Raw genomic sequence first — 12,154 nt, forward strand, 5'->3', positions numbered from 1 at the left:
CAAAGTTCTCATGAAATACCTGCACCATGCGAGGTATGAAAGGATTTACACGTGAAAAAAAGGCAGTCACTTTGTATTTGGGAAAAGCTGAGCCACGTCACATCATATGCAAACCTTCCATAGGACAAAGAATAATATTGGGTTTGAATATTGGACTTTTGTTAGGGATTATTTCTTGAGAATTATTATTATTATTATTATTTTATATTCTATGGATTAGCTTCTATTGAGGAAGATCATTGTAAAGTGTTATTTCGATCAATGTGGGGTCTGGGGTCTGCCTAACCCCAGCTTGCCTACCAGAAAAAAAAACGGAAACATGAGACATACAGCTAAGAAAAATTTCACAACCATTTCTGCTCCTGCACCTATTTAGATGGAGAATTTTTTCATATGTAAAAATCTCCTCATATGAAAACCTTCCATCATATATAGGAAGATTTTGTTTTTCATATTTCGTATAAAAAATCCCTATTTTTTTTCTCAATTTCCTCACAACATTGTTAGAGCCACGACTCAAGGTGACTCGACTTGCTGCCCCACTGATAATCTGCCAAAAAGTCCTTAGCACCACATTATGATTATCAACAAAAAAATACATTCATCTCATCCAATCGTTTGTGAGAAATGTCCCAATGAAACGGCCGTATCATCAGAATATCGTATGTCATCCCTGTTACAACACAAACACCAAAATGTACCAACGGGGGGCTCAGCTTGTATGGTAGGAGAAGCTAGTGCACGTCACCTTGTGTTGGGACGTTGCAGGTTCAAAACCCTGGTATAGTTGTGTAACTGGTAGGGGTCTGACTAACCCCCCAGCTTGCCATTGAAAAAAAAACACAAAAACGCGCCTGCTGCTGTTGCCCCTACCCCCGTACACCAACTTCTCCACAAAATTAAATGCCCACCAAACAAGAAAAGAAAAATCTCTGAGCTCATGTGAATGTCACCACCTCGTACTACATTCCACAGAATCTGCAGAAAAGAAAAAAAGAAAAAAATCGTATGAAAGATATGGCAAAGGAGATTCTCTCTCAGAAGGTGGAGGCCCCAAGGGAGGATTGCAGCTGCAGCAGGTGATGGTAACAGTCGGCCGCAGTCGGCCTCTGCTCCGGGTTCTGCTCAAGGCACCGGTTCTGCAGGTCCTTCAGCAGGTGGTGGTGCGACACATTGAGCCCACACGTCTTGATGAGGTGACCCACCCCCCACACGTCCACCTTCACCCCATGCACCCCCCTACACATCTCGGGCGCGTGGCTCACCCCACTCACGCTGTGGGGGTAGATCTGCGGGGACCCTATGGCGTCCTCAAAGTCCACGATGAACCACTCCTCCCTATCAACCCTCCTCATCACGTTCTCCCACCCCAAATCCCTGTGCATGAAGCACATATCGTGAAGTGCAACCAGCGCTTTCGTCACGAACTTGAGCGCCTCCACCAACTGCTCTATGCTCGCGGGCTTGATACCGCACCCTCTCGGTTTAAACACCAAGGCCAGCTCGGTTTCGGACACCCCACACAAGTACTCGGCGTGGGGGACTCTATGGTCCAAGAAATCGTAGATCTCTTTAACAGCAGACCATCTTCTTCTGTTGGGAAACACCCTCTTCACCATCGTAGGCATTATTTCCACCACCTTCCCTCTCCCTCGGTCCAGTCTCTGGTAGTCACTGAAGCAAGGGCTTGTGTTGGTGGTCGTCGTGGTGTACTTGGAGCAGCAGTGGTCTGCGAGGAGTGGGAGGAGGTTCGAGATGCGCCAGCTTGGGACCAAGGCCTTGAGCCGCTCTGATGGCGTGGAGAGGTCGATAGTGAGGAGGTCGGTCCGAGTGGTTCGATCCTGTGACCTGCTGAGTGCGCAGAAGGTGACCGTGTGGCCTATTGCGTAGTAGCCCAGCAGGTATGGCAGCTCGCCGTAGGTCCAGAGGAGCTTGTCTAGGATGGTCGATGATGGATTCGACACTCCTTCTCTAACCTGATCGGTCTCCTCACCTCTCCATAGACACAAGTTCTTCACGAAGCCTGTTATGTTAGGCCATTCATCCTGCATGGTTTCTGAAGAGGGCGTAGAAGAGAGGGTGGTGGTGGTTGGTTTTCTTACGAAATGGATGTCGAGGATGCACAGACGGGAGATGATGCGGTTGATGCAGTCGTCCCAGAGAGGGATGAAGGAGTCTCTGGTGGTGAGGGTGGTGGTGGATCTGATGAGGGGGCCGATGATGTCGTAGACGATGGATCGAGAGTCGAGGTCGGAAGAGGGGGTGAAGAAGAGCTCCTTACCTGGTGGGAGGTCCCGGAAGACCTCCCGCCTCAAGGGGAAGCGGAACTCCTCAGGCGGTGGCTCCTGGAGGTGCCATGAGAGCTCGAGCAGGCTCGGCAGGGTTGACGTTGTTGGCACCCTCAGGCACCCAACGTAGTACTCGGTTCGGTCTTGGTATTCCAATGGAGGAACGGCTGCACCAACACCAGAGAGACTGTTAGCGTCCTGTGAAAGATTGTAAGAGAAAGCCTAACCCCAGCTTGCCTATACAAAATAAAAAAAGATTGTGAGAGATTTGACGGTATAAATACGTTTAACATGGTTTATTTTGTATATTAGTCGGTTGATCGTATTTAATATAATATAAGAATATTTTCAATACGCTGAAAAATGGACGGCTGACGATTCAGAAAAAGATGAGGATGGCTTGAAAGGTTCAAGAAACCAAGTTGGAGTCAAGTAGAGCATGCTAAAAACATGCTTCAAGTTGAAAATAGATCTAGTTTATAGTGGTCCAGTGTGTGTGTCATCTCCGAATCACGTTAATATGAGAACAAACTCAAACTTAGGAGGGCTTCAAAAATCTTGGACGAAAAAGGTTGGTGCTCTTCAAAATAGGACAGGCATCCGAGTTGACTTGGAGGTCTCTCTCACAGGGTGTCAAACGAGCAAAAAAAGAGACTAGTGCTATCAGAGTCGAATCCTTCCAAATCTTATACGTTTCGAAAATCTGATCCGATTGACCACTCAGATGCAGAAGTTTCTACCGTGACGTCCATTTCTACTTCCCATGCGGTGGCCTCCGAACCTTCCCACCATGCATTTCACCAATGCAGGGATTCCTTTTCGAGATTGTTTTTTATATACTAAAATCAACACAATGATGAATGATGCATGCAACCGCGTCTGATAGGTATCGGAGAGGCTCTCGGAAATGAGATGCAAGATCTCAGGCTTACATCTGATCAACGGCTCTGGTGGTGGCTGTTGTACTCTTTCCCCGCTCCCTGAAACAACACCAAAACGCAAACAGCAATAACAAAGCAAGCCTACACGAAATATAATCACAAGAGGCATATACATACAATCACAACTCTCTCTCTCTCTCTCTCTCTCTAGAGTGGTTGGTGGGGTGCAAGGGAAAACGAACCGGAGGATCTACGCCGCCCAAAGACCTTGATCTGCTGGCCACAGAGGAACCTGTCCACGGAGAACCCTCTGAGAGGCCCCTCCTCGAACGTCTCGATGCAGCTCGCCGCCATGGAGTCGTCAAGGAACGTCAGCTCCTCCGCGTTCAAGAAGCTGAGCCCCTCTACCCTCAGCCTCCCCCTTTGGCTCTCCCCTTCCTCCGCCCACAGGCTCACCGACTCCTCCCATGTCATCCTCACCTTCCCTATCCTTCTCATCTCTCTCGAACAACCCTGCTGCTCTGGTTGGCACTCCTTCTGCCCCATCATCCTAACCATCATCCCCTCGCTCCCACCCGCCACCACTATAGCCTGCTGCTGCTGCTGCTGCCTAACCACTACTCCTCACCAACCAACAACCACCGTCAATCAATCAATACTCATGAACCAACAACACGGAGTACAGTAGCAGTGCATCATATATAATACGTACCTGATGAGTCTTCTCTTGTAGGCCTGACGATATCGGACTTGTAAGTAAGCTGGTATCTGAAGGATTCAGGAGTAGAAGTAGTGATGGTGCGTCCCAGAGAAGGGGATCTGCTCGTTTGTGAAGCTCTGGTTCTGAGCCCCATGAATTGCGATAGTTCTTCGTAGACCTCTTCATCGAAGGAGGCGGGGAGCCTGTGAATTTTCCTCTCGTAGGGGGAGAGTCTGAAGTAGCTCTTCCCTACCTGCTCCCTTTCCGAGCCTCTCTCCCACTCGTACACCTTCCTGAACTCGCCCAGCATGTTGTCCCATTTAGTCCCGGCCGTCTTCGCATCGCGGTTCACGCCGTGGTTGTTGAGGTACTCCGCCACGTCCTTGTCCTTCTCCGCCCGGCTCTTCCCTCTCCCCGACGGCACGAACTCGCCGCCACCCTCTTCTCCCTCTCCACCACCACCGCAGCCGCCGCTGCCGGAGTACTGCAACCGCCACGCCCTCGCCAGCCACAGCATCTCGTTGGGCTTCCACACCGGGCTGACGTACTTCCCTTTCCGTAGCTGGAAGTACTGGTCCGGCTTTGTGGGGTGGCGTTGGCCGGAAGCGGCGGAGAAGGAAGGGCGCGCGGAGTGAGATGGGGAGGAGGAGTCGGCGGTGGTGGGCTGAGCTTGGTGGTGTGAGGTGGCCGGGGAAGAGGAGGACGGTCGTGATGGTGGCTGGTTTTGGAACTGAGGTGGGCTTGATGATGGTGGTGGTGGTGGTTGTGGGGGGTTGACGGGCTTCCATTGCCCGGTTCCATATCTGACTCTCTTTGGATTAGGGTTGGGGTTAGGGTTTTCGTAGCGTTGCTGCTCTGTTACTCCAACTCCAACTCCCCCTGTTGATTCCTCTGGTGGGTCCTTCGATGACGAGTGCTTCATCATCTGATTCTCTCCTTTGTCACCCATCATTCTATCACCTATCAAAAAGAAAAAAAAAACGAGAGCGAGAGAGACTCCCCCTCCCTCTTTCTATCACACTACAAGAAGATGGCCAAGAATCTCACTCTCCCAACCAAACCCCACCAAGACATTGTGTTTGTGTCTTTTTTGCACCAGACTCGTCATTATCTTAGTTGATGGGGTTGGAGGGATGAGGGGAAACAGAGAGCGGAGAACCATGAGGTGTTGTTTCCAAAAGACGTTGAAAAGGCAAATAGAGAGAGAGAGGTAAAAAGGCAAAGGAAAAGCTTTGAAAGGGTGGCTGAGTGAGACCCTTCACAGCAGGGCCAGTGTGCTGAAACGACCTTTTCTTTTTTCTTGTTTTCCTTTCCTTTCCTCTTCTTTTCCCTTGTATTATTACCATTAAAAAGCGCAATAATTTGATTCTCTGTTCTGTAATGGCGACTGAATTAGACTAACTATTATCATGTCACCGCAGATGAAATCAATTAAAAAAAAGTAAAAAAGACAGAGAAATAAAGAAAGTAAAAGTCAAATCAGTAGGGTACGGATGGGGATGATTAGATGAATTACTCGATCATAATCATTGTACTGGTGGGGTTGTATAGGCCTCAAGAGGCTCAGATATTAACATTCTCTGGGGATGAGGTGAAGGGCTCGGCACTGCTGCTGCTGCTGCCCATTCAATGGCGTGCATGCTGCTGCAGAGGACGATTTCCGTGAGATTCAGCCGACCATCGACTCTCCCAAATAAAGCCACCTACGTCGCCTATCGACTGCGCCATCTGTACAAAAGGAAGCAAGCAGACAAGGCCCTCCAAAAAGGCCTATGCAACGCAAAGACTAGGTAGGGATCAATCAATGCGTCTCTTTATTATGATTTTCCTTTTCTTCCTTCACTTTTTCAACCCCTCGCCCGCTCATTACTCCCGGATTCACTTTAGCAGCAGCGATGCTACTTAATTGTTTGTTGTTTTTATTGGATTTTTTTTCTTTTCTTTTTTTATGGGTATGTTTTCTTGCCTTTTTTATATGTTTTTTGTTTTTTTGGGTACTTTTGGGTGTCACTTGTTACGAAGAAAGAACCCAGCATCTTCGCCGAGCATATGAGGACAAAGGGAGCCTTAGATCTCTGCCTTTTGTACGAACGGAGGAAGGGCACATACCGTTATCATTACCGATGTGTGGAGATGCTTGATTGAAATGGTATCTCTTGGATTATTTTCTCTCTCTCTCTCTCTTGTCTTTTTTTTCTTTCCCTCCCTTAATACCCGTTCTTACTGAACGGTCTTCAATCATCTGATTGATATAAACGTTTGATTCCAAGTTTGAGAATTTCATTTCTGCATTTTGATGTAGTTTGAACAGGTTAACAGGTTTTGTAAAGCCTCTCTCTCTCTCTCTCTCTCTCTCTCTCTCTCTCTACCTACGTGTATTTATTTATATTTATGTGTGCGTGTGTGTTAATATTTGGTGCTAATGAAAGTGAAATTATCAAGTAGCAATCACTTTCCATCTATTTTAGAATTATTTTTAGGTTTTGGATGATATGAATGTTGCCTACAAAGTTCGTTTAGTAGTTAAAGAGTTTTGATTCATGTGACTATGACATGTAAGAAGATTTTATTGGGGCTTCAAAAATCCATGACCCACAATATACTAAAATTTCATGAGTCAAAAATTTAACTTTTTTTTATGAAAAGGAAAAACGATCTTAGTTTCTCTGTTGGATTAGCAAATTGGGGTTTTGTAGACCCTGACCAAGATACATCAACGGATACAAACTCCAAAATCTTATATCTTTGAAGGAAACCAATCAAGCCATGATTCTATCAAACCTCTCAAAGAAATCGATAACTTTGTCTTCAATCAAATTCCGACGACCTCTTCCCTCCACCTCTTGATTGAAAATTCTCACATCCTGATGAGAGCTTTCAATAACTACATGACCGTGGCTGCAGTTCTAAAGAACTTCCTGCCACAACATCTATCCTTTAAGAACACCTTGCTCTTGACGTACGAACCACCCTATCTTCATGAACCATCCTGTGTGATTTCTAAGAGTATAACCAACTCTCCATTCATGGTGTTTCCATCTATAGATGGAGAACATTATCCTCCATCGTTCAACACAAAACCAGTTAAAATAAATGAGATGGTTAGATCCTTTCAAACTATAAACCATGAACTCCCAACTATATTAATCACCTAGACAGAAATTTGAACTACAGTCCAACTCTTCTAACTCTTAGAATGGATCCTAAGCAACTAAACTATACTGAACACATCTATGTGGTTACATTGAGTCATACAGCTTGAACCAGAGTTACCAGAAGCTTCTTAGGTAAGTGAGAAGCTTGCTTCCCGGAAACTCGCTTCGGAAGCGCGATACTCCTCGCTTCGGAAACTTTATGGGAATCTTGATTCCCCCACGCTTCTATTCTTTTCACACATATGGTCTATGCTTCCTATATGCTTTTCTCACATTTCTTTTCATGTATTTTTTCTCAGGCTTTTATTCACTTTCCATGTACTTTTTTTAAATTTGTAACCATTATTGTTAGGTTTTAACAAAAATTTAACTCTTTTACTGAAAAATTATGAAATATAAGAATGATCAATTTTATTTTAGTTTTTATTTGTTTCTTGTTCGATTCCTGTTCAATTACCATATTGCTTCATTTTTTTTAATATTTCGCTTTTAAATTGATACTTCGCTTCCTGCTTCCTATAAAATTTAAAATGCCTCGCTTATTACGTCCGCTTCCCATATCGTTTCCTACTTTCGTTTCCTAGTTTGGCAAAACCATCCAAAAAATATGAAAAAGATGCTAAAATACACTTTTTGCATTTTAGACTCTTTAGCGATGGTCAAAACTGCCGGTAAAGGTTCCAGCAGAAAATGGGGCCTTCAGCAGCGGTCAAAATACTGTAACTAAAGGCTTGGTTCTCCGCTGGGATCTTTTACAGAGCAAGGGTCAACACTATAACAACTTAGAAATCAAGTTCCCTTTGACTCTTTTATGTAAGAAACATGCTTCAAATCAAGGGTCAACACTATAACAACTTAGAAATCAAGTTCACAATACTAGCGTTTAATGCTTAAGGAAGCCAGCTCCCAAACCTCTATGATACTAACTTCTAGTAAAAGTGCCTATGCATCAGTATAATTGGACTAGTTTTTCCATCCTAGAAAATGACAAACAATTAAACATTTTCAAGCAAATGTTGTTAAGGGTAAAGCACCCAGAATTTCAATAGTTTCCGCCTCTCAGAACCTCATCTCAGTATGAAAGTCCAACTGCAATTGTATAAAGCCTCACTGAAGCATTACATCAGGAGAATACTCATTGAACATGCCTTCATTGGAAGAACCAAGGAGAATATTATAGCAGAGCATCTCAGCCCCCTAGTAATGCCATGGATACCTAGTTTGGTTTTAATTGCAGAACAAAATTCTACATTTGTGTCAATAGGCTGAAGGCAATCAACGTTACCACATCTAGGGTTATCTGCAGCAATGTTATCGGAATAGCCCCAACAGGATCTGCAGGAAACAAAGAACATTAAATTAATTGTACAAGTTAAACATAATCACTTGATTAAAGAAAATAGAGAATTATAAACCAAGTGCCCCACAAGTTTGTTAGTGCTTTGGAAACCAATTTGTGGCTGTTTTTTTGAAAGGCAAGCTGGGGTTAGGCGGACCCAACCAGAACAATAGACACCCATGTGTCAGAGGGATTCGATCCTGGGCCCTTCAGCTTGACACAGGACCCTGCTTACCACATGGGATACCACCTCGGTGGTAAACCAATATGTGGCTTTGTGCATATAGGACTTAAAAAGTTTATAACAAGCTTAGTGAACCCCAAGTACTTGAAAATCTTATTAATTCACACGTCTTATAAGTTAAAAAATATATGGTTGAGCGCCAAAATAGAAGAGAGAAACTAATGAAACGATTAATTGAGTACCATACTCTAAATCTGGGCTGGTAGAACATTTGGTGCCATAATCAAATTTTGATTGCTCTCTTGAATGTCAAAAGCCTATGTTTGTGCATAGACCATGAAATGTTCAAATAATTCTTTGGAAACTCTCACTTTCCTTCGAAAGCCTTTGATGAAGACACTTGTCTACCATTAAAACTCATTCTACGAGTAAGGAATTGGAGGAAACAAATAGTCGCTGATATATCTCAGTGGCCACCTGTTAGTTGGTTGCTAGTTTGAAGTTTTTGAGAACATTTTGCATATGAGCACTTGGTATAGAAAAAGTGAAAATATTCATTTGCTCATTTCCAGTCAACTTTTTTTCTTTTATGGTGCTGTAAGTTTCATTTGTTTTGTGCAATTGTGGGTCTTCACTTACTGAATTTTTTTTAATAAAGGTATCACAGAATGACCTTTTCTAAGTATGAGACAACAGGGTCTTTTCTTTAGGATATAATGAGCAACACATCTTAAACTATCTTACTCATGACCTTTTTGTGTGAAAGATACATCTAGATGATATTGAACATTGCTCTACTTCATTTGATAGGGCAATCATATTCACTCATTGAGCTATTGAACCAACATGATTGCCCTATCAAATGAAGTAGAGCAATGTTCAATATCATCTAGATGCATGTTTCACACAAAAAGGTCATGAGTAAGACAGTTTAAGATGTGTTGCTCATTATATCCTAAAGAACTTAGAAAAGGTCATTCTGTGGTACCTTTATTAAAAAACAAAATCAGCAAGTGAAGACCCACAATTGCACAAAACAAATGGAACTTACAGCACCATCCAAAAAAAACAAAATCGACTTGCAATGAGCAAATGAATATTTTCACTTTTTCTATACCAAGTGATCGTCTGCAAAATGTTCTTAAAAACTTCAAACTAGCAACCAACTACTTCAACACTAGGCTATGTAACAGGTGGCCACTGAGATATAGCAGCGCCTATTTGTTTTCTCCAATTCCCTACTGGTAGAACTAGTTTTAATGATAGACAAGTGTCTTCATCAAAGGCTTTCTAAGGAAAGTCGAGCACTGGAATTCCTCTCTGCTAGCTCTGCTGTAGAGGCAGCTTTAATCACGTCAAAGCATATCCATGCCAGATGTATCATAGCCAATATAGAGAACAAAACTGGGCAATAGTAGCCTCTCTGCCTTATTAATGAAAAGATGTGCTCTGCAACCAGAGCTTTAGTATCACCTTGCATTGTGGAATGAGCATGAACAAATAGCACAATATATAAACAAATATGAGAGAGAGAGAGGAACCATGCCAAATCACAAATGTCAAATTATGGCATTAAATTCATTGTATGTGAGCATCATCAAATGAATATCTGGCCTACTTTTTTTTTATATTTGCAGTTGTGTATATAATGGCCCACTCTAAGTTTCCGGACCGCCATGTTTTTCACCTTTTGCTCTGATGTATATACCTCTTTGACACTCTAGAGTGCCCCACAAGCCCTTATGGCCTAAGAACCCCATGTATTCGGACCCTCTCTTCCCTTCTTGATGTACTTTGCTTTCAAGTATCTATAAAGCAGCTTTTTACATCCTTGTCTCTTTGCTCTCTTTGTGTTTGTGCATACGTGTACTCTTGTTTTCGCTCGTGCGCGTGTGATGTGCGTTGTTTGTGCGCTCAAAAGGTCTGCCTTCAGTGTTTGTGTTTGCCCGAAGCTACGTCACGGGGCCTTCTCTTCTAAGCTCGTGATAAGTTGATACCAGAGCCTTGTCGACATTGGGAGTGACAATGGCACCAAAGAAGAATGCCATGACCCCTTTAGGTAGTATGGTTCCTGCTGCAGAGGATTTCATGGCCGATGATCGGTTGTTAGCCATCTTGCGCGATGTTGCGGAGCTGACTGGGTCGGTGACCAACATGGAGAAGTTGATTAATGGAACTTGTGTCACTTTTAATGATCTCAATGCAGAGATCAAGACAACAATAGAGGGAGTGGAAGACTCGGTGAAAAGTCTTGCCACTAAACTTAACTACTCGGTGGAGGATTTTTCCACCAGATTTGATGATTTGTTGGGTGGGTTCAACATCATGGCTGCTTAATTGGATATTGTTAGATGAAAGAATGAATAGTTGGAGCGACTGTTGAGAACTGCCCCGACTGTCGGCGTTGCAACATACGTGGATAGACCACGTTACAGGTTACCTGAGCCCGCAAAGTATAAAGGCACGTGGAACTCAAAGGATCTCGAGAATTTTATCTACGAGATGAACCAGTTTTTAGAAGCTGCGAGGATAGAGGAGGACACAAATAGGCTGCGTTCTGCAACAATGTACCTTGCAGATGAAACGACTCTCTAGTGGAGACGTCGCTTGGGTGATGTTCGACGGGGATTGGTTGCTATAGTCTCGTGGGAGGACCTCCAGAAGGAAATGCGAGACTATTTTCTACCTAAAAATAAAGAGAAAATGGCCTGCAAAAGGTTGCTGGCATTGAAACAGACAGGGTCAGTGCATGACTATGTCAAAGCATTCTCTTCGATAATGCTGAAAGTGGAGAGAATGGATGATCATGATCGGTTGTTCTATTTTGGCAACAGGCTGGAAGGATGGGCAAACGAAGAACTCATTCGGCATGACCTTGCAACGCTAGCTGAGGTGCTTGTGATTGCAGAGAAACTTGTCGAGCTTGATAAGAATGACCCTACATTTCAAGGCAAACAACAAGGAAATGATCGCAACAATCGAAGGGACAACCAAAGGAACGACCAAGAATAAAATGTTGTCCGGAGAAACCTGCAGAATCATGGCCGACAAGATGGTCAAAATAATAACCAAAATTGGAATAACTTTTAGGGCGAAAATTATCGTCGTCGTGACTGTAGAATCTGACATGGGGATCATTGGCAGAATACATGTCCCAATAAAAACCGCGGTCAAGGGAATGGAGATAACCGGACACCACGAGCTATGAATGTTTTTCAGGGTGAGGAAGAGGATCAACCTGGAGAGGCGCCAACAGTTAGTGCAATGCAGATGATGAATGCAGTAAAGGTCACAACTATTGTGGAACCGACAATATGCAAAGAGTTGATGTACTTGAAACTTCCGCTCAACGAAAGACTTACCATTGATAGACACTGGTGCTATGCACAACTTCATCTCGCGTGAAGAAGCAGAACAATTGGGATTACAATGAGAACAGAAAAAAAGCCACATAAATGCAGTTAATTTGGAGGCTAAGGCCATCTACAATGTCGCTCGTGATGTACCAATGAGGATCCATAACTGGTCGGGAAAGATCACATTATCAGTTGCACCTATGAATGATTTTAAAGTCATCATCGGGATGAAATTCTTGAAAAGTAACAAG

General features: G+C 43.7%; 1 protein-coding gene and 1 long non-coding RNA gene across 3 annotated transcripts in view; one reads left to right on the forward strand and one right to left on the reverse strand.

The window, feature by feature from the left end:
• Positions 1-1,037: 1,037 nt before the first annotated feature.
• Positions 1,038-4,818, reverse strand: LOC149832955 (uncharacterized). Its single transcript, XM_090013346.1, has 4 exons — positions 3,882-4,818; positions 3,398-3,786; positions 3,293-3,310; positions 1,038-2,510 (listed from the first exon to the last, which is right to left on the reverse strand). The coding sequence occupies exons 1-4, from the start codon at positions 4,816-4,818 to the stop codon at positions 1,038-1,040; spliced, it is 2,817 nt and encodes a 938-aa protein (XP_089869472.1).
• Positions 4,819-5,285: 467 nt separating this feature from the next.
• The window catches only part of LOC149832956 (uncharacterized), a 49,798-nt gene continuing 42,929 nt past the window's right edge, over positions 5,286-12,154 (forward strand). Inside the window, exons 1-2 of one of the 2 annotated variants that reach the window (XR_016433378.1) lie at positions 5,286-5,659; positions 5,892-6,018. This is a non-coding gene — a long non-coding RNA (uncharacterized LOC149832956). The remainder of the gene's footprint in view (positions 5,660-5,891; positions 6,019-12,154) is intronic. The other variant, XR_016433377.1, reaches the window with a different exon arrangement.

This window comes from Nuphar pumila, chromosome 7 (assembly GCF_984573655.1).
Source record: "Nuphar pumila chromosome 7, dmNupPumi1.hap1.1, whole genome shotgun sequence".
Taxonomy (NCBI): domain Eukaryota; kingdom Viridiplantae; phylum Streptophyta; class Magnoliopsida; order Nymphaeales; family Nymphaeaceae; genus Nuphar; species Nuphar pumila.